Source organism: Lissotriton helveticus, chromosome 5_1, assembly GCF_964261635.1.
Source record: "Lissotriton helveticus chromosome 5_1, aLisHel1.1, whole genome shotgun sequence".
Taxonomy (NCBI): Eukaryota; Metazoa; Chordata; class Amphibia; order Caudata; family Salamandridae; genus Lissotriton; species Lissotriton helveticus.
In genome coordinates, this window is record NC_136065.1 from 865,247,500 (window position 1) to 865,274,640 (window position 27,141).

At 46.3% G+C, this 27,141-nt stretch overlaps 1 protein-coding gene across 1 annotated transcript in view; it reads right to left on the bottom strand.

Annotated features, from left to right (window-relative positions):
- CHAT (choline O-acetyltransferase) overlaps positions 1-27,141 on the bottom strand; it is a 320,287-nt gene that overhangs the window by 135,408 nt on the left and 157,738 nt on the right. Inside the window, exons 7-8 of the mRNA XM_078641120.1 lie at positions 3,793-3,893; positions 1,554-1,682 (exon numbers count right to left, since the gene is read on the bottom strand). Coding sequence (XP_078497246.1) covers positions 1,554-1,682; positions 3,793-3,893 — 230 coding nt within the window. The remainder of the gene's footprint in view (positions 1-1,553; positions 1,683-3,792; positions 3,894-27,141) is intronic.

The window sequence follows — 27,141 nt, forward strand, 5'->3', positions numbered from 1 at the left end:
CCACTTTGCCACTGGATTCAAGCAAGCCGGGCTGAAGACGGCTGTAATGCCAGAAACCGGTCCTCGGAAGCTTGTTTCCGGTCCAGGGAAGACATGGTTTGGCAGTTCGGGCTGGACTGTTCCCATGAGGCACAGGGTCAGACTGATTTGCATATAGCCATGTCTGAACTGGGGTGGCAGAGTGGGCTAAAGAACGGTGACTGATTAAACCCAGATCTTTTGACTGGGTGTGAGTGTTTGATTGATTCAGATGCTCCGTCCATCACCACCCCCCTTTTGTACCTCCTTTAAAGAAAAAGGCAAAATAAAATAAATCACTATTTAATATGGAAGACAAATGTGTCAATTAGACCCTGTTAATAATTCCATTCTTTGCCTGGGAATTTTTTTTTTAAGACGAATCATTAACTGCCAATAGAAACACAAAAGTTACTGCAGGGTTTCAGTTTTCCCCACTTAACTAGGTTGAATGTCTATGACTGATGCATGAAAAGATATATCTACAGAGAGAGTGTTTCGGGAGCTTCCTCTAATATTAGAACATGAAGCAGCACATAAAACAATGGTATTCATTGGGATAATCAACTTGTTATTAATTAAAGGCCCTCCGGATGAAGGATGGTCACTGATGCTGTCCATGTACTTTACTAGCAAATCCTTGCCTCACCTCATGCTCTTGTACAGTCACTGCTGCCACCACTTAAACACCTGCAACGCGACTGCAGAGGACAGCCCTTCTCTCATGTGTGTAGTGCTATAGACGTAATAGGAAGCCTGTTGCCTCCTTCTATTATGTCTGTATTGCTATAGACGTAGTAGAAGGACTAAATCTGTCAAACCAAAACAATAACACTATTGCCTTAAAACAAGTATTATCTTATGCTGACACAAAGACAGATGTTCTATCATGTGTAGCATGAGGCCAGCAGACCTATGCTGCAAGCTGTGCGTGTGAGCCCAGGGCCTATGCAAGAGAAAACTGCCACAGTGTACACTAAGAGTGATTTGATGTTATAACTGTTCCTGTCTCACGTTTTGTAACTCTTCTGTTTACAGTTGATTAGAAAACTAATTTAGTGCAGTAGCTTTTCCCCTCGGCTTGGGTGTACTGCGTTTTAATGTATTTGACTCTGGCAAATACAACCTTATTTTGAAATATATAATCAGTGCCCTATGTATTGCCTCAATAACACATACACCTACAATTGCAGCTAGGCAAATGTGAGAGTAATAAATGTATCTGTGGCTCTTGGATTTTGCCACTGGATTCAAGCTAGCCTGGCTGATGAGGGCTGTTAGCCTGAAACCGGTCTCAGGATGCTTGTTTCCGGTCCAGGGAAGCCATGGTTTGGCAGTTCGGGCTGGACTGTTCCCGTGAGGCACAGGGTCAAGACTGATTTGCATATAGCTGTGTCTGAACTGGGGTGGCGAAGTGAGCTAAAGAACGATGATGGATTCAGCCCAGATCTGTGCCTAGGAGTGAGTATCTGAAAAGTTTCTGCGCCCCGCCCATCATCTCCTTGTGTTTGTCTTTTATTTTAGTGGCTACGCACCTCTGTAGCTTCTCTGCTGATGTAGCCAAGTGTCCTTGAATTTCTGGAGAGCATTTCCAACGCAGCCTCCTCGGAGCTGGAAGCTCACTCACCGAATCCGCTCGCACTAACTTCTTGGGGTTTTCTTTCCTAAAAGCAATAAAGTAAAATGGGTTATGTGAGGCGGACATTCATAGTTATCCTTACTTTTCGAGATTCTTGTTTTACAGCATGGCTGGATGCTTTCTGCTCAATGAATGTTGGCAATTTTTGTATTCACAAAATAATGACAAAATGAAGTGTTTGTGTGTTATTTGTCACATAAGCTTATATGTATTAACTGTTAGGACTTGGTGAGGCCTAGATGAAAGCTAGGTATGCCTTTCTATGTAAACCATAGCATCATAAGATGGTGCACTTTCATTCACAACTCAGTATAAACTGCATAGATTGTTCAGGACCAAAGAAGTGACAGAGGTATAGTAACTGACTCCTGGTTACTATCAGATACTGTAGATGGGTATATTGACATTTTCAGGAGATAGTTTATGCCTCTCTACATTAAAGTTGATACATTTTACACCGAGCTCCACTGTAGCATCTCCGGGAGAATGTATCTTATGCCATATTCACTTTAATAATTAATTGCACCCCTAACATGCAGTCTGCTGAAATTGTATTTCAATTCTGGAGTCAATGTAATACTAGTATGGACGCATCACCAAAGACTTTGACAGTGGGAGTTTGCTGATAACCGCATCAGATCTGTCCTTCATCAAACCTCTTCACCCCACATATACTCTAATCAGATAAGTGCAATGGTCAGCAAGCTCATGGTGAGACTACTAACTAAAGAAACACTCACTATGTATATGGACCTTTTACCAATAGAGAAATTCCTGTCGGTCCATGGTGCTTTTTTGATTCTTGATACCATGTACACGCCCAGATCCCATGTTCGACTTGTGCATACAACATGACCTTCTGTGGACCAGCAGTAAGTCTAGACTGTTATTTTATAGAGAAACAACCACAACGGTTTAAATCCGAAACTGGCATGGAAGACTGCTTTCATATCTGTTATGCTAATGTTGGTGGGAAGGACTGTTGCTAAGTTAATTGAATCCTTACAACTGAGCCCAAGGACCCTCTATTTTAAGAGCTTCAGCCAAGTAAATTAAATGATATACACACCCTATTTTTGGCTGTTGAATTCATGGCTGGTTTGTGGGAATGAAGGAACCCTATGTTTAGTTAGTGATTAGGTAAAATAAATCCCTTTTTAGTACCATTGATTAGCCAAGTTAATTCCATTTTGCATTAAGGACCCGATTTAAAAAACTGACGCAGCTCAATGCAACAAGACGCTGCTGCGTGTCACACGAGGAATGTGCGAATGCGCAATATCCCCTAAGATATGGCATATTCCTGCTCTCTACGTTTGCCGGCACACACAGTGCATGCAAGCACCAAAGCAGGCACCCTTGCAGAAAAACAATCCTTAGAGGTTTTTTCCTCTTTCTATGTGTGCTGAACAATGCAGCACACTCGTAGAAAAAAGAAGAAAAACGAGGAAAATGTAAAGTGTTTTCTCCTTGTTGAACCTCCCCTATGTTTTTGTCACTTTCCCAGGTTGACTACTTGTAGTAAATCTGGAAATGCTGCCACTGGCGTAATGAAAAGTGAGGGGGCCTTCCTGCACGGTATGAAGAGGGGGCCCCCACAGGGCTCAATCAGGAGCTCTCCGGACAGAGTGCAGTGCTGAGGGGGCCCCTTGGAGCTTGGGGCCCCCCGCACCCCGGGGGCTGCGGGGGCCTGTGTTACGCCCCTGAATGCTGCAAAATACATGATTGGGTGTGCAGGAACACCCATGCTCTATCCATGGAATGACTTCACAGGGCAGAGAGCTGAGATACGTTACTCCAGAATTACTGTGCCACGCAGATCCACTCAAGAGGGCTCTATGTGTCATAGAAAATCTGACTTAAGTTTGTGTTACCCTTGCATCACCTTGCAGACGCATGGCAACGCAATCCTTTTGGAAATCTGGCCCGAAATGATGGCGGGATAGTGGCCACAATTGGATAAGAACCAGTTATTTTAGTGGAAGGCTACAGCTTTTCACATACAACGGAGAGTATTTCACTCCTGCCCTTACAACTGATAAGGAATCATATTGAGTCAAGGACATGACAAGATTATTTGCTAAGAAAGCAGTAAACATGCAGAATGTATGCACCTTTGACTTTGAAACACTCACATGTACTTCAGCAGATGCTCGGTACACTGGACTAGGACAATCCCATCAAAAGGAGAGTGCTCACACACCGTTCCGCAAACACCATCCCTCCCCACAACAAACTGAAAATAGAAAAGACATTTAAAAATGATAGCTACACACTCAGAAAGGCATTAGGAAACATAAATAAATAAGGTTCTAACACTATACACCATCATCATAATTTGTTTAATAGATCTAGACATGACTTTTAAAAAGGCTAATTTACAATGCCATTTTTAGAATTTTAGGTGTCCTTATTTTACGCAATGCTTTTTTTACTGAATATTTTTAATTTCTTGCTTTTGATGAGGCATAATGTGTATATATCTATCTATCTATCTATCTATATATATATATATATATATATATATATATTAATAATAACACATTTCTTTTCTTTGAAGATATAGATGAAAAGATTCTGTTTTGTCAAGGAACTGACATCAATATTAGATGGCCTATTAACCCCTTGGTTCCGCCGCGAACATGGCGGCGCCACGCTCACCTCCCACCACCCCCAGCGCCGCAGCGGAATTACTGCCGCGTCCAAGGGGTTAAATCCTAGACTGTGTACTCTGGATCTCAAGACCTCCTCTTGGAACCGCACGTGTATTCATTTTAAAACCCAACCTTTATTTTACAGATAATATGATTTATTTTACATAACACGAAAACAATAAAGAAAATGAAATAAATACCAAGCCACCTTTCAAATAGGAAGGTGGTGTTGACTGACTTCCTGATCAAATATCATCCACGCATGTCACTTTGTAAGTCAAATTTTATTTAGTCCGGTGTGAATTCTTAAATATTTATCAACTTTTTCCAGTCAACATGGCTCATGTTGGCAAGCGACTATACTATGAAATTTCAACACACATAAATATTACAACTCAGTACCATAAGCCCTTGCAATGTAAACAATGGGCAGCTTACAACAGGGTCATAGCTTGCTCTATTTTTCGATCACCTGGAAAAAAATGGAAGAGTACTGGAAATGGGAGAATTGGGGTAGAGAGAGACTTTTGACCCAGACAGCAAAACATTATTTGACTAGTGTTATTTTAACTTTTTGGTAGAAAGCTAAGGCATTGCTTAGTATAAGAACCTTTTACCACTAAGCCAGGTTTATGGAAGTGGTAGTATGTGACAAGAAAGTTTGTGCATAATTGTTTTGTGATATTATGTTGTGGTGTTGATTTGGTGTGTGCTGTTGTGTATTTTTAAACATCTTATTGATTTTTTTTGTGTTGAGATTATTTCTACACATCAGAGAACAAATGCCCCCCTCCTCATTAAAATATATAATTTCTAGCAGCTGGCAATTCCATTTATTTTCTTTCAGGCACAATTTTATACCATTCCTTGGAATTTATGCATCCTCTTTGTTGGTAAATGGCGCTCTCTGAACAATCACCCCAAAGTTTTGCTTTCGTTCCATTTTTCTGACCTTTTTGTTGGCTTTAGGACTCTAAGTACTGTACCACTGCTGACCAGTGCTATTTAGTTTACTTATAAGCCCTTGTAAAGTGGTATACCATATACCCAGGGAAGAAGCACTGGTTGTGCCACCCACAAAAGTGGCCTTTCACACCTGTCTCAGGCCTGCCATTGCAAGGCCTGTGTGTGCAGTTTACTGCCACTTCGACTTGGCATTTAAAAGCACTTGCCAAGCCTTAAACACCCCTTTTATTACACATAAGTCACCCCTAAGGTAGCCTCTAATTAGCCCTCAGGGCAGGGTGCTGTGTAACTAAAAGATAGAATATGTACTTTTAGGTTTTATATGTTCTGCTAGTGACAAACCGCTAAATTCGTTTTTCGCTGTAATAAGACCTATACGTCTCATAGGCTAGTATTGGGAATTCCTTAAAAAACTTTAAACCTGTAATTCCTGAACAGAAAGGAGTAGCTGCAAAATGTTTTTATATCTTTGGAATGGTAATGATAAATCATCTTTAATGCTGTAGTTAGATTTAACATTACTGTTTTAGAAATGCCACTTTTAGAATGTGGATATTTATCGGCTCTTACTGCTCTGTGTAACTTGCAGCCTGTCTCCAATAAAAGCCTTGGGTGGGTGACACCTACACTTTGTGCATTCCCTCCAGACAGCCACAAACACAGGAAGTGTGAGTGTGACAGAGAACTCATCTGTATCCATCTGCATTCTGATAGCTCTTCCTGGGCAGGAAGAGAGGGTGGCCCCTGCCTCCTTTACGGCCCATTTCAGCCTCTCGCCTCCACCAAGCACTGAGAATATCGACCATGTTTCAATGGCCTTTGAGGCAGCAATCACACTGACCTTGAATACCATTGCACCTTTGTCCAGGGTTAAGTTTAAGCCAAAGTTATCTCCCTTGTTTACTGAATTACTAAAAACTGAAAAACATTCCAGTAGGATAGGGAAACGCAAATGGAGAAAAACCAAAAGCACTGAAGATCGACAAAGGTATAAACTTACCCATCGAGGTTACGTAGACAATGTCAAGCTAGCCACAAAACTATATTTTATAAACAGGATCGATAAAGCTGCCAACTCTAACAAGGAACTCTCTAACATACTAAAGGCATTTACTAACCCTTTCCCCTGTCAGCCCAGTAATCCATCTTCACAAGAATGAGTAGACACATTGTCCACTTTTTTGAGAAAAAGATCAATATTATTCATAGTTCCTTCCTTCATCATGATATTAAAAAGTCTGACAATGATCCTAACATTAATCTTAAACCTACCATCCCCCTTTGGAAGAGTTCACTGCATTTCCCTTAAATGAAGTTTCAAATGCCTTGTTTAAAATTAAGTTGGGTACCCCAGTAGACCCAATTTCACATTGTATTTTTTCTATCCTGGTTCCCCTACTCCTCAAGAACCTCACCGATCTATTTAACATGTCTTTAGCCCAAGCAACAGTCCTTGTCAGGTGGAAAGCAGCAAAGGTTAAACCCACTTTGAAAAAAGCTTCTACCGATCCTCAGGAACCCAGTAACTATCGCCCAATTTCTCTGCTTCCTTACTTTGGAAAGATACTCGAGTCCCTGGTCAACAAGCAGTTCACCACCCACTAGGAGAGCCATGGATTGTTGGATCCTTGGCAAAGGGTTTAAGGCTGCCCATAGCACTGAAACCTCGCTGGTGGAGGTTGTAGACACTATAAGACTTGCACAGGACAACGGGCAGTCAGCAATGCTTGTCCTGTTGGACCTGTCGGCTGCTTTCAACACCATCTCCCACAGTATTTTAACGGCTCTGGGGGATGGGTATCAGGGGATTAGCTCTAGACTGGCTTTGAAATTACCTAAATGATCTAACCTCTGACGTACAAGTGGGCATCCTGGTCTCCCGTAGTCGACCGGAAAAAATGGGAGTCCCCCAGGGATCCATTCTAAGTCTCATGCTTTTCAATCTTTACGTGACACCTTTGGCCAAAGTGATCAGGTCCTATGGGTTTGAAGTGGTGTTGTATGCCGACGACACCCAGTTACTGATTAATCTTGGCCCTAACCCTACCGACACGAGGTTCTGATTCAAAAATTGTATGACCCACATTGATAATTGGATGCATATTAACTATCTCCAGCTCAATGCTAGTAAGACAGAGGTCATCCTCTTTGGTAAGGCACTCAAATTTTGGTCAAACAACCGGTGGCCCCAGAGCCTCTGTCCCTGTCCCGCTCCTAAGCCTATGGTTCAGAACCTTGGAGTAAGGAATGACAACCAGTTATCCATGAAAAATCACATAAATCACATAACTAGTACCTCCTACGAATTAATGCATAGCTTATGTAAAATCGTTCAATGGATTCCAATCGAATCAAGGAAGCGGCTGGTACAGGGACTAATCGTGAGCTGGCTCGACTACGGAAATGCCCTACTGGCATCCATTAATGAGGAGCTCTATTCCAGACTTCAAGTCCTGCAGAATACTGCTGCTATGCTGGTACTAAACCTCATTTTGAGAGCCCCATCTGCGTCCAGTTTGAAGACCTTCCACTGGCCCCCCATCAGAAAATGTATTTGTTTCAAAGTCCTCTGCCTGTTACACAAGAACATGTATGGGACTGGGCCAAGCTACTTTGCCAAAAAGCTCAGTGGTATCAGCCCAATATGACGCTTAGGTCAAGAGCCAAATTTGTTCCTAGCCCTCGTAGGATCCACACCACCAGGAATGGCGGTAGATCCTTATCCCACCTGGCTCCTGCTTTTTGGAATGAGCTTCCATTACAGCTACGCACAATGTTCTGATTGATTGATTGATATCACAGGCCACAAGCTGTTCCACAGGGAATAAAAAACCTGGGTATTTGATCATCTATAATGGCCCTCTCTGTTTCAGTTGCTTTCAGCCCTTTAAAGGAGTTTTTCACTAGCGCCATGAGACGCATAGGTGATATGTGCGCTCAATAAATATCTTTGACTTGACTGGCTTGACTTGACTTTACTAACTCACTTGAATAGGCAGTGTCATATTCCCCATACAAAGGGCTGATTAACACCTACTGGTAGTCTGGAGCCAGGGCTGGGAAGAAAGGGGGACCTGTGCACTTCAAGGGCCTACTTTGAAGTCTCCCCCACTTCAAAGGTACAACTGGATATACGTACTGGGACTCTGACCCTACCAAGACAGGACACTACTGGACCTGTGAAGAACTCTGCCAAGAGTAGACTGCTGTGCTACAATGATTACCAGTCTGCTTGGCTGCTCCTCTGGATGAACTGGTTTTCTGCTTTGTTGTGCTGCCATGCTGACTGTTGATCTTTCCCCTGCTGAGGACAAGGGCTGGACCCAGATCACACAAACCCATAGTGACTCCAAGGGCTTGCTGGTTTGCCCCCTGCTTTGAAGTCTCAAGGTCATGAAACACTTCCTCCAACCTTTCAACAGCTCCTGGACACTGCCATTTGTGAATGTGAATCCTGTATCGCCAAGTGGTGCTAATCCAGTCCTGAGCGCCTTGAAAGGTGACTACTTCTGCTGTACAGAACCATCAAGATCGACTCAGTGACGACTTTGCGCCAATCGGCATTGACTCGTTTCCCTTCGACTCCGATGCAGGAGCTGATCTACGACATTGCTTTGACAGAGTGCCTCTAAAGGGGATTGTGGACATACCCTTCATCACTTGTGCATACCGGAACCAACACAGCAGGTGTTCGACGCCGGTGGCTTCTCTATCAAATGAACTTTTTCAGCAGGACCAGCATGAGTCCAGGAGCCAGCCTGATCTCCATTGCGGTCAGCCTCAACTTCGGATTCACCCCGGGCCAGCGCAACCTCAAATACACCCTAGGTGCTATTTGCTTTTAAGCACTACTTTTTGATTTCTTCTTTAAAAATTCATAACTCCAGTTCAACGTATTACATTTTTGTTGTTGTGGTCTTGTTTTACTCATCAAAATATAATCAATTTTTCAAACCCTGTCTGGAGTTTTTTGTGTAGTATTTCATTGTGTTATTGTGTGTATGTGTGTTACACAAATACTTTACACATTACTTCTTTAGATGAACCTGACTGCTCTTTGCTAAGTTGCCAGAGGGTGAGCACAGGTAATCTTTTAGTGTGTATATAGCTTACCCTGACTATAATGGGGGTTCCTGCTTGTACAGGGTGCATACCTATGCCAAACAGACATCTCAGTTCTAACACTCTTCATATCAATTTTCGTCAAACACCTTCCATTTTTTTAGCCTTCTGCCTCTTCTCAAAATAGTTGTATGCGTTCCTTTCACAATTACGATATCTTTCCAATATTCTAGGGGCAACACCATTCTTTTAAGATATCTCTTTTTGCATACATCATGATCGAATCACAGAAAATAAGTTTATATCTAGGTAAAGTTGAGTTGTTCCATTTACCAAGCACAGCCAGTTCATTGACAATTTAAAAAAAAAATTCAATAGTTCTCTGGATCTGTTTTTTTATTCTATTCAAGAATCTCTGCATATGGGGGCGAATCCCATTGCATGTACAGGAATTACGAATCTAGACTCAACACTGGTCTCCTTGACCCATATTACATTTAAACAGTTACACCAAAGTTACCAGTGTCCCATACAGCAAGGATATGCCATGTTTGATAGTGGGGCAGAGAGCACTCAATATTCCAGTGGGGATTCGTCCTTTACCTTTTGTGTGAGTAAATCGTCGTTTTCATTGCATGAGAGTTATCAAGACCCTAAATGGTTTGGCCCCACTGATCTCCAGTTATTACCCAGCTTTGAGATACCAATGAGGTCCCATTTCTGGAAGCGTCTAAGCTCTGCAGCTCACTTAGCATTCCTGATTTCCATTGTATCATTTCTATTGTCATTTCCCCTTTCCCACCCAATTTTACGAGTTGCCATTTGCCTGATTTTAACCACTGTTTTCGTGCGGGCGGACATATATTGGTTTGTCCCCTTGTACAGAGCCTCCAAGTGTCATTTCTCTCTCACTGTTTTCCTGTCAGCCATCATCAACAATACCCGTTGGGTGGTGAATGCCCAGTTTTTAAAGACAGATGCTGAGATGCCCAGTAGTAATTTCGGAGGCCAGGAAGAGTGACTCCTCCAACATAAGCACCGCTACACATTGTGGTCAAGGCTGTATTCTAGCTGTTACCTATCCAACAACATAGCAAGTGTGATCCATCTAATTAACTAAAATAATCCTCAGCAATCATATACGTGGTAGTTTAGAGAACATTCAGTTGTATAGGTTATGTGATTTTTATATAAAGGAACGTTCTAACCATCAGGGGGGCTTCTCTATTGCTCCAGATCCTTCTTTAAAGTTTGCAGTTATGCCAACAAATATTCATATATAAAAGTCTCTGTATTCACAGGTAGCAGAAGTCTTCCCTGGATATCAATAGTGGGAAGTCAATCTAGTCTGGTGAGGACCATTCCATTACAGGCACCTGATTAAGGCGACCTTATGGACTTAAGAAGTCGAAGGCTCTTTGGCCACGCTGAAGAAGATCGAGGATAATGGACATCTGGCTTGTACTAGGCCTTGGCGAAATGTGTATTACACTGGCATAATTAATGTCATTTCTGTTACTCTTGTTACATGAAATTCTGGGAAGTATGCTATTATGTGACATCATGTCAATATGCGCCGTTTGTGGCAAAAATATAACGCAAGTGCACCATTTACAGTAAAGATTTACTGTGAATGTTTGGGAACAATGCTAACGGCAGAGCTTGAGCAGCTGTTTTCTGGAATGCTTTCTTTTCTTGCACTTTTTTTTTACAGTGAACTGCTTCGTCCTGTTCAAAGTGGAAACGAGATGCAATTCACACTAAAATACAGCAAAAAATGCCAGTTTTGTATCTCACATAATTATGGATAATTTCACATAGTTTTTCTGAAATGTTGCATAATAACGCAAAAGCAAATTTTGTAGCCCAACACATATGAAAGAGTCCGTACATTGGGACCATGTACTTTCACCCTGGCCATGGGCCTTGTGTAGAGTAAGGTAACCCAGTTTATGAATTCTGAGCCAAACCCCATTCTTTTCCGTATTGTATTTAGAAAAGGCCCTTTAACAGAGTTAAATGTCATCTTGACGGTCATCGAAGAGGACAGGAGATAATATCAGGGGGAAAAACATTGTGTGCCAAACATATTGCTGCAAAAGTATTGTGGACCAAAATATCTAGAAGGTAAATGCAAACAGGCAAGTATAGATTTACCATTCTTACATCACATCTACATACCTTGAAGATATATATATTGGCAAGGTACACATATATGGAGTTAAATATAGGAACACTTTGCTTACCCATAGAAACTTACCTTCATGATATTTTTGTCCTCAATATTTCTGCAGCAATATTTCAGTCACATATTTTTCCTTCAGTATTCTGACCAAACACTTTGTCGGCATCCAGATAGGATTACGGCAAAATCCCCTACTTTTTTGCCCTACATAAGCAGCTGTACAGATGGAATAAGATGAGTCTGGTGTAAAAGGGGGGCATAAACCTTAACTGATGTACTGTGTAAATCAATTAGCTAGGATGTTGGCTACCATTTTGTTTTTAATGTTCCATAATTTTTCTTGTGGCTTGCTCTGTTTTTGTATAAGAAATACTGTAACTAGGTATATGTCAATCTGGAGTCAGCCTTCTTTGTCAGCTCTATAAAACATAGAATGCATATATTTAATCATTTTTCCCACTAGGCATTTGAACATTTCCCTGGGGCAGGGACTGTCCTGCTTTTAAATTGAGTTATCACTTCTTCAAGCTCTTTGACACTAATTTCCGACTCTTGTTACCCCTAGTCCTCATCAGTGAGGGTACTGGTCGACAAGTCTTGGGTGAACCTTGAAAGGTTTTCTTTAGAGCATGTCAATGTTGCCTCATACATTGTTCCAAAATAGTGGACAGAAGTATTGTCTGTCTCCTTAGTTGCAGTGATTAGAATCCTGAAGTTTATTTTACCTGTCTGATCCATTTCTGACAATCCTACCTTCCTGAAACCTTTGCTAGAAGCTTGCCAGCCTTGTTGCTGACTTCATATAAGCTGTGTTGCATAAAAAGGCATCTAGCTCATTCTTCTATTTCAGCCAATCCCTTGCATACTTCCTTGAGGAGAGTCATCTGGTGGGTGTAGTATATGGCTCTGCTTAAAATGTATTAGTTATTAATTTATGGTCTGAGCTTTTTTTTTCCCAGTCCTTTTTATTGCCAGTAGTACTAGATATGGCTTGCCATCTTGGGTAGGTCTTATATACCTCCCAAAGTGTGATCTCTGATTACACGTCCCCATGTTTCCTTCAAAGAAGGTCTATGGTGGCTTTGATGCATTCCTTGACTGGCTTATTCCTCAGATACCCGCATTGCTATATGGAAGGCTCAAAGACACCCCTCAACAGGTGTGTTGTGTCAGCGCATCTACAGCCCTGCGTACCCAGAAGAAATATGTAGTCTAGTCTTGAGTATGATCCCCTTGCTCCTGAGAAGTAAGAGTATTGGCTATTGCTGGGTTGTGCTACTCTCCACACATCAACCAATCTCGGATTCCCAATAAAACCGTATCTGGTGACATTTTCTCCCTCTCTCTGTGTCCTTTGTATGGATCTATCAGTGGTAGCCTGTATGGTTAGAAATCTCCACAAGCATCAACAGAGCATCAGGGGTTGTTAGCAGTAGGTCTGCCAGGTGATTCAAGATGATAGATTGGGGCCTGGGTGATAAATATACTAATATTGCAATTATCTTTTCCCCGTTCCACTCATCCCTGAATGCTGCCCACTTGATCCTGAAGTAGACCCTGAGTGTCCTATCAATGTGTACCCTCCCCTACCATGGAATGTATTTTTATTGCCATCTAGGTGTGTTTCTTGAAGAAACACAATGTTTGGTCTGTGTCTCCTCAGGAATTGCAGCACAATGCCACATTTCAATTTCTGTCCAAGGCCATGTACATTCAATTTCACCATTTGTTTGTATACTAAATTTGATTGGTTTTATACACAGAATACACATATAGCATATCTCCATTTTGAGTAAAAGTCAGATACCCTGAAAAGAATGCCCACCCTACTTCATCATAGACTATAATATTTCCACTATCCCCCCCCCCCCCACCTTTTAATGTTTCTTTGGGCAGTTTCGAGATTGGTATATTGTCTCCAAGTTTAGCTCACTAGTCCATTGGAGTTCACCAGCGGGCCAGGGACAGGGGGTGCGGTCGAAGAGCACAAGTGTTTAGCAATGGCCCTCTTCCAAGCACCATCCCAATGCCCAGTAGCGTTCTGTCTCCTTGCGTTTCCCCCAAGACCATCAATTAGTTCCAACAATGCTATTCTAGCTGATAGTTGCACTTTTGTTGGATCTGTAGGCATTCCCAGACTACATGAAAATAATGAGCATCAGTTGCTTGGCAGTGGGGGCTCGTGGCATGCACCAGTTTGTTGGCCTGCCACAGCCTAATGGGCGTGAGATAGGTCATGCAGAGGTAGTTGAATTGTATTAATTGAAGTCTAGACAGTATGACCAGAGTTCTAGGTGACATGCATGCATTCCTCCAGTTTAGGGTCATCGAGGGAACCCAGCCAGATCTCCCATTGAGACTTTAGGGTGGAGCGAGAGGATGTGGAGTTGATGACAAGGGATTTGTAGATCTGTGAAATCCACTTTTCAGTCAAAGGGGACCCATAAATCTGTTTGCCTCTAGAGGATTAAAGTCAGGTACGCTACTGAGAGAGTCCTGGTTGGAGTGACGTGCATACCTCATCTGTAAATATTGATGAAATTGGGATTTATGTAAAGAAACCTGTGCTTGGAGTGCTTTGAAGATTTTGATATGTGAGCTGCGCCATATGTCTCCCAGCACTGAAATGCCAATAAGGTCCCATTTCCCAAATTCCTTGAGCTTTATAGTATGTTGCAACTAAGTACCCCTCCTCAGGGGGGGTCTTAAGGGTGATCCTTTGATCCCAGCCGTCCTCCGCAGCGCTGCTCGCCAAAACCAGAGGACAATGTTTGTGACTTCTGAAATGGGCTGAGGAATCGGGTCTCCATAAAGGCAGTCGAATAACTTCTCTTAGCCCATCCATGTTATCTCAAGGTGGAACGCCGGGTCACACTAGCCTTGGCTCCGCCAAGAAGTGGGATGCACAGTAGTAATGTTAGATGTTTGCCATGTCAACCCCTCTATTAAACAACAATCAGACCATCCTGATACAGAACTCACCGGGGACTTTGGGATTTCGCTGCCCATAGCGCAGTCGGCGCTTGCATCTCCACCGGCTGTTGGTCCCCCCCGCCGCCGCGACTTAGAACGCCACGCGGCCGTCGAGCGGGGGGACTACAGCCCCCACAATCCTTTGCCTGTCTGCTCCGCCCCTTCCCGCCCACTGTCGTGCCCGGAAGGCCCAGAAAAGGTCAGAGCTCCATCTGGGGAGCGGGCGACCATCCTGATACAGAACTCACCGGGGACTCTGGGATTTCGCTGGCCATAGCGCAGTCGGCGCTTGAATCTACACCGGCTGTTGGTCCCCCCCGCCGCCGCGACCGGAACACCACGCGGCCGCCGAGCGGGGGGACTACAGCCCCCACAATCCTTTGCCTGTCTGCTCCGCCCCTTCCCGCCCACTGACGCGCCCGGAAGGCGCAGAAAAGGTCAGAGCCCCATCTGGGGAGCGGGCGACCATCCTGATACAGAACTCACCGGGGACTCTGGGATTTCGCTGGCCATAGCGCAGTCGGCGCTTGCATCTCCACCGGCTGTTGGTCCCCCCCGCCGCCGCGACCGGAACACCACGCGGCCGCCGAGCGGGGGGACTACAGCCCCCACAATCCTTTGCCTGTCTGCTGCGCCCCTTCCTACCCACTGACGCGCCCGGAAGGCGCAGAAAAGGTCAGAGCTCCATCTGGGGAGCGGGCGACCATCCTGATACAGAACTCACCGGGCACTCTGGGATTTCGCTGGCCATAGCGCAGTCGGCGCTTTCATCTCCACCGGCTGTTGGTCCCCCCCGCCGCCGCGACCAGAACGCCACGCGGCCGTCGAGCGGGGGGACTACAGCCCCCACAATCCTTTGCCTGTCTGCTCCGCCCCTTCCCGCCCACTGACGTGCCCGGAAGGCTCAGAAAAGGTCAGAGCTCCATCTGGGGAGCGGGCGACCATCCTGATACAGAACTCACCGGGGACTCTGGGATTTCGCTGGCCATAGCGCAGTCGGCGCTTGAATCTCCACCGGCTGTTGGTCCCCCCCGCCGCCGCGACCGGAACACCACGCGGCCGCCGAGCGGGGGGACTACAGCCCCCACAATCCTTTGCATGTCTGCTCCGCCCCTTCCCGCCCACTGACGCGCCCGGAAGGCGCAGAAAAGGTCAGAGCCCCATCTGGGGAGCGGGCGACCATCCTGATACAGAACTCACCGGGGACTCTGGGATTTCGCTGGCCATAGCGCAGTCGGCGCTTGCATCTCCACCGGCTGTTGGTCCCCCCCGCCGCCGCGACCGGAACACCACGCGGCCGCCGAGCGGGGTGACTACAGCCCCCACAATCCTTTGCCTGTCTGCTGCGCCCCTTCCCGCCCACTGACGCGCCCGGAAGGCGCAGAAAAGGTCAGAGCTCCATCTGGGGAGCGGGCGACCATCCTGATACAGAACTCACCGGGGACTCTGGGATTTCGCTGGCCATAGCGCAGTCGGCGCTTGCATCTCCACCGGCTGTTGGTCCCCCCCGCCGCCGCGACCAGAACGCCACGCGGCCGTCGAGCGGGGGGACTACAGCCCCCACAATCCTTTGCCTGTCTGCTCCGCCCCTTCCCGCCCACTGACGTGCCCGGAAGGCTCAGAAAAGGTCAGAGCTCCATCTGGGGAGCGGGCGACCATCCTGATACAGAACTCACCGGGGACTCTGGGATTTCGCTGGCCATAGCGCAGTCGGCGCTTGAATCTCCACCGGCTGTTGGTCCCCCCCGCCGCCGCGACCGGAACACCACGCGGCCGCCGAGCGGAGGACTACAGCCCCCACAATCCTTTGCCTGTCTGCTCCGCCCCTTCCCGCCCACTGACGCGCCCGGAAGGCGCAGAAAAGGTCAGAGCCCGTTCCGCGTCGCGGGACACACGCGGGCGACGCCGGGCTAAGCCCGGGCAAAGGGCGGGCCCTCTGTGGCCCTCAGAGGCCAGAGGAGGTCGGGCCGGGCAACCACTCCTGGTTTTGGGGGACAAAGGACATGAACCAAGGTACGCGCATCTAGAGACTATCCACGATCGCTTCTGCATCCCCTAAATGGTCTACTTATTGGCTAATAAGATACCCACTGGACCGATATGGATTCGTGTATGTTATTATTGGTTATTACTTAGTTGTACCATGGCTTTTAAAGGGGCCTCCAAACAAACACTCTCTCGGGGGGCTCACTCAAGGGGACACTGGACTATGAACTAACTAGGGTAACATCGGCAATTGAGAGAGTAGAACATAGTTTGTCTACAGAAACTACATCCTGCAAACGATCCCCTTTGATTCCAATTGGCTCACCGAACTCTTTATTACTGAGGGAATTAAACGAAATCTGTAACACTAGGTACTTCCAAGTAGAACAGGGAACTGAGCAACTCAGTCCCCCAACGTGCCCTATGGGAAATAGAAGCCCCCAGTTTAGTAAATCACCCCAACCAAATAAAAGTCCCCTGGAAACTCCTTCTCCATTAATAGACAAAGTTAACACTCAAGCGATCACGCATTCCCAGGTCCCTCCCCAGAACAGAAAGCGTAAAGGTGCGGAACACAGGGGGAGTCTAGCGAAACATCCAAAATTTATTTCAAGTCCCCCCTTTGTCAAAGCCACCATCACACCTGAACTACTCAAAGTATGTCCAATACTGGAAACTTCTGTATCCATTTTTCCATCCAATCTCTTGGCCCAGCTTGAAGAACTGGTTAAAACTTTATTATCCCCGCTCATAGAAAGGATAGAGAGAATTAGGGAAAAGCTCACAACGATAGAAGAAACTATCAAGCTAAGCAAGGACCGGCAGAGCTTAGTTGCTTCCAATATGCCTGAAGCCACTGCACATAGTAAAACTGCCCAAAATCGGTCATTAGATTCCACATTACTAGCCTCAAAAAGCAAGGAAGTACCCAAAAAATCGACAAAGAAACCAAGTTCTGCCGCTAGAGCAGGGCCGACCAAAGTAGCCACGAGCTCTGAGGGGGTCAGTTGCTAACCAAGGTAATATGTGTAGAAAAATCAACTGTATAAATCTACCACCAGAGGCAGCACCTTATGTGTGCGTCCTCTCGGGAGTGCCGGTGCTCATAAACGGGAAAACTGAAGGGCATCAGGACCTCAAAAATAAAGTACAATTTTGGTTAACTAAGAATAGACCCCTCCCATCTAATATTGATGGAAGAATTTTAAATGTCAGACGGGTGGGATGGATAGGTTCCCGTCCTAAGGATATGGTTGGAGACCTGGTAATTGTTAACTTCAGGGATAACCAGGTCATCCCATTTCTACGTAGCTGGGATTCACAAATAGGAGACAGGCCCATAGCAACAAGAGAATTGTCCGATTTCTATCCCAGAACCGCGTATCTGCCCCCTATAAGATGGAGCGTAGAGGAAAACCACCGGATGGGCAGGAGAGGCCCCATAATGAGTAGTTACAAGATACCCACTTACAATCGTTATGACTCTTACAATCGTTATGACTCTTTTCATGGCTTAGATTTGGTGATCTGAAAGCATCCAATAACCACAGTTACCTTTTTGCGTTGACCAATGTAATGAATCTTAATTGATGTCACCTATGTGCTTTCTTTTATAAAGCTTAGATATAGTCTCAAATTCATCTCACTCTCTCGATTATAATTGATTCTTTTTTAACTTGCAAAATCTATCATGTTGGGTTGACTTCTTACTGTGTGTTCACAGGGAAAATTGATTTAGGTTTTTCTTTTAACTATATTTTAATGCAAATGAAATTTATACGTTGTATGCTTTTATGGTTATCAATTTTAACCGAATAAAGTACTTTGACTCTGACATTTGTCATAAACTAGTTGGGGCGGTCGGTTGCTCAGGGCTTCTCAAACCTCATCAACTGCCATGAGAGGTTCTAGGGACTGGTAGTCTGGTGGGCTCAGCTCCGGAGGGGGGAGATCCCCGATAAATGGTGTGGAGATTTCTAACGTGCTGCATATAAGTTTTGATAGTATTCTGCAAAAGCCTTTGCTATTTCTGTGGCTTTAGATACATGCTCCCCTTTGTCTTGCACAATTTTGACAATTAAACGTGAGGCAAGATCTTTCTTTGCAAGTCATTAGATCAGCTTACCGGGTTTATCACCCCATTAATAGACATTTTGCATTGAGGCCATCCAGCATTGCTGAGCCTCCTCTAGGGACAATTGCTTTAGAGCTGTTCGCTCGGCCTACAGGCGTCTTTGTGTCTGATCAGTGAGACAGTTACAGTGTGACTGTTCTAGGTTAGTTTCCAGTGTTACAGTTTGCTGATATTTTGCCCTTTCCTGTCCCTTGAGGTACGATCGTGCTATGCCTCTCATGGTGGCCTTTCCGGCTCTTACAATACACCGGGTGAGGTCACTGAATCTTTGTTTAATATGAAGTATTCCTGCTGTCTTTGTGAAAGTCTTGTTTGTGAGGTACCAAGCGTTAAGTCTCCATATCGGACTTGGAGTATGATCACAGGAGCTGCATTAGACAGTGATAGGGGCATAATCTGAAATACCCCTAAGTAGTATACAGGAGTCAGTTGTGTGAACGTGGTCAGGGGAAGGGCGGAGCAGTATGTTGATGCATGAGTGTTATTTGTGTGCTGCCAACAGGTGCATTTCTTGTCATTCGCTAGGGTGGCATGTCCCCATGCATCACAGAGTTTAGGCCATTCACAATCTTTCAGCCCTCTACCCATACTCGACTGCTTGGGCCTCGTGGAGTCCGTTGCTGGATTTATCACATCAATGAAGCCCCCCTCCCACAAAAGTAATTCCATGGTACAGTAGTATAATCACATCTCATAGCTTCCCCAAAGTATCTTTAGCCAGGAGGCGGTGGGATATAGCTACTCAGTAAATGGATAGGTGGTCCCTCAATGGTGCCCTCACCCACCGCACATCTTACCTGGGAGCCCATTTTGACCTCTGAAATCACTAAGGGAAGGTTATGTGAAGAAGGAGGGCGACCCCACTGGAACCCCTAGTGTGGTCAGCATGGTATATCCTATTGTACCCATATTGTGCCAGGAGTGCATAATTGTTGTCTGATAGGTGAGTTTCCTGGAGCATGAGAATGGATGGGGAGTGTTGATTCTCAAAGCCAAGAACAGCTCTCCACTTTATATTATCATTCAGGCCATTAACGTTCCATAAGATGATCAAGAACTCATACATGTATGTGGTGGTTGAGAAATGGAAGGTAAAGGAACCAGCAACAGTGTATGTCTGTTAGACCTGTCAGCCCTTTGGGTGGTCCCTCCTATTTTATTTATTTTTGTCCCCTTTTTGCCTTCTACTTCCTTTCATTTTTGTGTCCACTTTAATTTTTGGTGTTGACCTTTGGTCTCTGGGCGCCTTATTATTAATAATTAGTACTAAGGCGCAGATGCACTTCTAAAATGGAGGTAGGAGTAATAGAACAGCTACAAGATGGTGGCCACCAACTGTCTAATTTTTACCTCAGGGCTTGGTGCCATAGGATAACATAAGGGGTTCCAGAACCTTCTGGACCTCTCTGGACGCACTGGGCACAGGCTATAAAAGGTGGAATGTTGGGTGGCCATTTTGGGGAAGAGAGGTGAACTTGTGAGGAGTAGGGTCAGTCAGGAGTTAAGGCTTCTGGGAGGAGAGGTTGGCGCACTGGGGAGGGGAAATTGACTGTCTGCGGGCCTGCGTCCCTTCTCTGCTGACGCCCCCCCCCTGTCTGATGACCTGGCCCTGTCTTAATCTGTGACCCTGTCACAATTTACTTTTGTGGTACCCCCCCTCTTGTCTAAAAATAACCCTGGTTCAGCCTGGGTGGCAGAAAACCATTGAGCCAGGAGTTAGAGGGTGAGAGAGGTTACCGTCTAAAACCCTGAGAAATTGGAAGGAACTATCTCTTGGCCATTCCCCGAAGCCTACTAGTGAATAGGTGTAATTGGAGGTTCAGGAAAAACGGACCCTAAGCAGCGTAGCACCATCCACGCTTGTCTGCACTCACCGCTCATTATTTGAAGTCGGCTGGGGAAGCGGGCAGACTGTGCTTCCTGGCGCTCCTGGGTGACCGGCGTCGGTGTGAGGCAGGAGAGCGTCTTCCGCGTTGGTCGCTAGGAAGCAGAGGTCCTGCAAAGCTCCGCCTGTCGAGTCAAGAGGAGGCGAGGCACCGCAAGGTGAGGGGCAGGCCGAGAGGAGGCCGGGCTGAAGCGGAGCTCTTCCCCGAGCGGAGGCAGAAGAGTGAGAGAGACGTGGAAACGAAAAGGGGGGGAGGCAAGAATCAATTCCCCCACTCGCTGACAGGACTTTGGTGAGAGTACCACCGTTGGAGTCCTACAGTCAGCAGGGAAGCCCCGTCGAGTGCTCCTCACCTTCCGGATTCCTGACAAGCTCGTCATCACCAAGTAAGCTGGGAATTCTGTCCTGGAGGGAGGGAAAAGACTCGGCATTCCCAAAATCCCTGCGGGGTTGTAACTGTGGTCGGGCTGCTGGGCCTAGGAGACTTGCGACTGAGAGCCCTGACTGTAAAATCCAACCAAAGTTCAGTGTATGCCGGGGTTCTTAATGGAGGATGGTAACCCACGAATATACTAACTATCCACAGCCATCCTGAGAAAGGTTACAAACCAGGGATGGATTAGGATCGATACTTAATCAATCTTGACTAGGAGCATGGTCGTTACAGCAATGCTGGAAATTGAACTTTGACGGTCTAAAGTGAGAGTGTACACGTTCAACGTAAAGTCTATTTATTCCAAAGTATTACCCTGTCTTTCTGAGGTACTTGTAGAGTGTATCCAATGGTGGTAAGAATTAATGTCACAACTTAATTTTGACCTTCTAGGCAAGCTACTATTGGACTCAATTTCTAAGTACAAATATTACAGAGCTACCTCTGGAACCTGTATCCCATTTGTAATTCCAATGTGCCCTTTATGGTAATGTAAATCTTATTGCACGCGTTGACATACAGAGTCACATTTTGATTGTCACAGAAGGGAAGGTATGCACTTACAGAAAAAAAAGGATGACCTTCTTGCAAAGTAACTCTTATTCCTATTAGCACTAGGTTATTAGAATTAAGTAAGGTCTGCTAATGTAACTGAATTGAGTGTTATAATTCATGGAATTACAAAAGTATGCCAAATATTAATGATGGTACCTAAAATGCAGATGTAACAGATTGTGAGGTTACTGAAAAACTAACTGAAAGAAAAGATAAAGCTTTTCAACTTTTCTAAAAAGATTGGTGTAGTGTCATTTTTGAGTGGATGGACGCTGGGTTCCTGTGAGGGTGTGACGCAAGCTTAACACTTTTGCCTTTGGAAGGACCTTTCTACCCTGTGTCAAGCTACCTTTGTGATCTGGTAACTCCAGGTCCAACAGTGTCGCATACTGCATATGGTGTCAAGTGGCAGGTCGGGTAGCCCTGAAGTGGTGTATACTTCATAATATGTACAGCCACATGGAAAAATTGTACCAATAACAAAAAAAAAGAAAACTAAACTTGCCATCCAAGTGCCGCCCCACCACAGCCCCCACCCCACATGTCCTTCCTGAAGCATCTCTTGTCTGCCTAACAAACTAGGTGTAGATTCAAACATGAGCTCCAGTTTTCCCCAGTGTAAGTAATAGTACACAGGATACAGTGGAGTTGACAGAATTAAGATCACATTTCGGAGGTCGCAGGATCCATTGTTCATGATATATCAATGTTTCTGACACATGAGGAGCGAGGGGATGACTCCTCCTGCCTCAATTATGTCTTTATGTGCTTTTGGAGGAATTAGAGAGATGAGGTCGTCGTCATAGAGTTCTGTCTCCGCCGCCTGCATGACTTGCGATGGACAGTCTGGCCCATTGATGGATTGGGGTACTGAGGTTTGTCAGTCATTCCCTACATGAGAGGCAGGTTGTTACGAATCAGTCTTTGTTCTGTAGCCCATTCCCAGGCTTCCAACGGAGATGTGAAGAAATGGAATTTGGAGGCATATGTTACTTTGAGTTTTGATGGGAACATGAGCATGTATTGTATTTTAAGGGCTCACAGTTTCTGTTTGGCCCTATCATAGGATTTTCTCATCTGTTACACAGCTCAAGTGTAGTCCGAGAATATCATGATATGTTGTGATTGAAAATGCAGCTCTCCCGCTGAGCGTCTCTCCTGCATAATTTTGTCCTGATCTCCATAATTAAGGATCTTTGCTATTATGGGTCTTGGGGCACCCCAGGAGTAGGCTGCGTTAGGGCACTGTGGGCACATTTAATAACAAAACATAAGTATTAATGTTCTGAAGGGAACAAGGATTGGAGCCACGACTCAAGAAAGACCACTGGGCGCTTACCTGTGACTTCCTCAGAGAAACCCAAAAAACATAGCTTACCGGATCGAGTTCTGTTTTTGGCGTCTTCCATATGGTCCTGCTTTGTTTTTGCAGTGGCGGTGAGGCAGGATACAGTGGAGGTAAGCTCCCATACCTTGTACTCCAGTTCTGAAACGCATCCCTTCATCTCCATGACTATCCACCACTCCAAGCAGATCATGGCAGAGCAGAGAAACCTCGATCTTGGACTCGAGGACAGACTAGATGTTTAAATAGCCTGTAGGATTGTCTCATTGTCAACTTGCCCCTGGCTGTGCTACAGGGTGGTTGGGGGTCCTCGCGGGGCGCTGATGATGGGGCCGTGGATTTGTCAATTTTTCTTTGGGCCTGTGACGACAACGAAGGTTTGTTGTGGCTCAGGGCGCAGGTCAAATATCACAGCGGAGGTGGGACTAAAAGAACTGCAAAGACAGTGGGGGCAAGAATAGTGTTGCAGAGCAGCGCCAACTCCGGTCGAAGGTCTCAACTCCTTGACGCACCCTGGAGCCCTTGCACCCCTGTGTGAAATAGCCATCAGGATGTGCAGTTAGTGTAGGTCCTCTGTGAGTTGTCGCTGAGCCTTCTGCCCAGAGGTCCAGTATTCCAGCAGCTCAGGCACCACTCCCACTCTCCCGTGGGGAAGAGGGGTCTTGTGGATTAGTCATTCCCATCAGAGGAGCCCCAGATGAGTAGTCCCCACCTCCTGCCATGACAAGCCTCTAGAAGGGTGAGTGGGAAGGAGGAGTCCATTCCCTTTGCTGTCCACTGTAGGGACAGTCCATGAGTACCGGGCAACACCGAGAACTACAGGAAGGTGCTGCATTTGTAGGATGGTATGGGCAGGAATATAAAGGTCCAATTGACTGGACCAGGGTGACCTCAGTAAGCCCTCACCTCAAAACTGCACTTGTTGTTCCCCGGTCTGGGGGTAGTCTGCAGTTTGCCATTCTCCTGCTATTGGTCTGGAATAGAATGGGGGTCTTGCTGCCAAAGTGGCCAGAACCACTGCTCCAGGGCCAAGGCAGAGTGCCGCCACCACCAAAGGCCCTGGGTGTATATCCAAAGGAAGAGGGGGGAGGCAAAAGGCACACATTTTGTGTCCGCAGGCCAGCCGTAGGGACAGCTGAAGTCAAAAGCAGGTGAGAAAGCCCTGGTGACAGCTGCCAAATTTACTGCTACAGAGCCGGCACCCAAACTACACCCCCACCTTGGGCTAACCGTTATATATTGCAGAGAAGACGAGGGGGTGGCAGAGGGAGAAAACTGGCCCAAGGCATCCACTGCGTGTTAATAGAGGCATGGCAGCTGTGCCAGAACGCAAGCCATATCCTGGATTTTCGGCTTAGCGTGGGTGCCGGCCCACCGTCTTCGAGCCTCTCACCCAGCTGGGTACAGTAAAGTCTGTGCATTGACCTTGGCACTCAAGCAGCCCCACCTCAGCAGAAGGACCTAGAAAGTACCTTAGGTGGTCTGCTTAGGACCCCCAAAGTATACGTCGTCAGTACCCAGGTTTAAGCACTACGCTACTGGGCTCTGGTAGCTCACTCGGTTGTGGACACTATTTTTGAATTATCTCTAATCTCTTTTATCTAGGTCACTGAGGCCCAGATGTAGATGGCCAAATACTGATCGCTAACGCTGAAATTCATAGAATTTCAGCGTTTCCGATCGGTATTTGGCTGAGAGCAATGTAGGTGAGTTTAAACCTACTAGCAAAATAAGGAATCGCAAAATTGTGATTCCTTATTTTGCTCTTGCATTTAAGGAATTGGAAATTGCGATTCCTTAAATGCAATGTAAGTAGCACAAAATAAAGTGCACTTTAGCCTTAAGGAATCGCTAATTACCACCAACTTCAAGTTGGTGGTAATTAAAGATTTCCTTTAAAAAAGCACTTTTTAGCTTTTTTTAAAGTGCCATATGGCACACATTCATGCCCTTAGGGCATGTATGTGCGCCACATGTGCGCACATGCACATTTCAGGGGTGCAATAGGGTGTCCTTTTGACACCCTGGCACCCTTGAAATTGCTCCCGCTGGGAGGAGGAGCCTAGCCTGCAACCATGATGGCCGCCTGATCCCTCGGCTCCGCCGACCCTTTCGCTTTCCCCCCGAAGCGCTGTTGATCCTGCCGATTATCCTGTACCCACGTTGATGCTACGGACTCGGGAAACTATCCTGACTCCAACGGTGCGCTCCCCGGCGTCCTTCCTGCAGCGGATGCAACGAAACGTCCTTGTCCCGTTCTGAGCATGATGGCGGTGTCCGGGTCTTTGTTATGCGAGGGCGACCGACCCTGAGTACAACGACCGCGCCTGCTCACGGCGGTCGGCTGGCGGAGAGCGGCCGCAGTACTTCTCTTTTGTCGCAACGTTCCATCCCGCCCAGCCCGCCTCAACGCTTGCAGCGCTGTTACAGCGGCCAGTGCTACATTGTATCTTTCCCCAGCCGGTCGACGGCTTTTGATGCCTCTTTGTACTCCGGCAATGCTGTGGGTGCCATCTTGGATCGAGTGCTCGATGTTTGCATTTACCGACACTGAGCTACACTACTGATGTTTGTGTCGACTGGCGCTGCACCGCAACTGAGTGCGGTGTAACAACATAGTGTGTGTCCCCTGGGCTCCCATTGTAGCTTGATCGACAGAGTGCTGTGGGGCGGTACACGATGGCTGTCTTTGATCGGTGTGGGGGTCAAGCCTGTGTCTGTGAGCCCCGAGTGTGGGAAGCTGCTGCGTCTCTCTCTCCTGTGGCGTCTCCGATGCTTGACGATGTGCTGAGCGCTCTGGGGTCTCTGCGAGCTGCCCTATCTATCAATGCCCGGGACCTGGGGGACCGACTTGATGCCATTCTGCCAGCGGAGCCCCTGATTTGCTGTGTGGGTTTTCGCATGCGGCGCACTTCGCCACACCCTGTGCTCGGCTGCCGAGATGTGCCTGCCCAGATCTACGTGGAGGCGTTAGATGGCCCAGCTGTAATATTGCCTGTCGTGGATGGGCCGAGGAGTGCACTGACTGGGCTGGTGCATTGGCTGGGGGATGGTTTTTGGACGCGATGCTGGACGACCCCTTTGTGTACTACTGGCACGTTTCTCTGCCCTATCCTGGCTTTGATACTCTTGTTTTGGCTGATCGCTCTTCGAAGGATGCTGTTGTGTGCTTCCCTGCTTTGTACAGCAGACGACCACGGGACATTGAGGTGGACAGACCTTGGTGGACAGAACTCGTTCTTGTGGTTGTCGTTTCGCCTGCTGCTTCCATCCACGATGGCTACGCCGCGATGGTGCCTCGTCGTCATGCTCGATCGGAGGGGACAAGGTTGACAATGGTTTTTTCCCTTTCTTGCCTCCTGCTGCCTGTTTTGAATGGATAGTGTTCGCTGGACTGGGGAGTTGAACGTTGGATTTCGCTTTGGGTCCCGGAGCCGGGGTGGGGGGGGGGGTTGGCTGGGTTTACCTGTATTTCGGGTTTTGTTTACAACTGTCTGGCCCTCCTCCGATCTTCACTGATTTTCCTTTCCTTTTTCCTTTTCTTGTCTCTATATTTCGGGTACTCTTCTGGGTGACAGGCACGCTGCTGGGGGGGGGGTGGCCGTAGCCTCTGCATGCGTGTAGGGTGGGGGGTTAGAACTCTCTCTCTTTGTTTCGGTTCTATGGGCCTTTTTTTTTTCTTTTCTATATTCTTATTTCTGTCTTCTTCGGGTAGTGGGTGGGATCGATGCGGGGCGGGTGTTGACATGCGATTGATGTGCTGTGGGACTGTTCATCCTTTTGTGTTCATTGTATGTCGCCATTTTGATTTAGTCTCACGGCTTGCTGGATCTCTGTTGGTGCGCCTCGCCCGCTTCTGTTTTTAGACGGATTGTATGGACTTCGATCCTCCTCCATTCCTGTTCCTATGTTATATTCTATAAATTTAAAATGTAAACCTTCACTTATCCTATGCCTCATTGTTACCCGTGTCCCTGGTGGACTGCTGAACACTTATACTTAGTCTTGCGTTGTTACCGAGTCGCCGTTTTGATCGCTGATATGACCTGTACGATGTTGTGGCCGGCCGGATGGTTGTGGGCCCGTATTTGTTTGCCGATATTACGAAATAAAGGTTTTAAAAAAAAAAAAAAAAAAAAAAAGAAATAGCTCCCGCTGTTTGCGATTCTTTAATTCCGAATTGCAAATAGTGAATATCTTCCTATTCATTCCTATGGGTCTCCTAGCTCAAAGGAATGAATGGGTAGGTATTCCTTATTAACAAATGTCAATTTGCGATTCGTTATTAAGGAATATTAAGGAATCG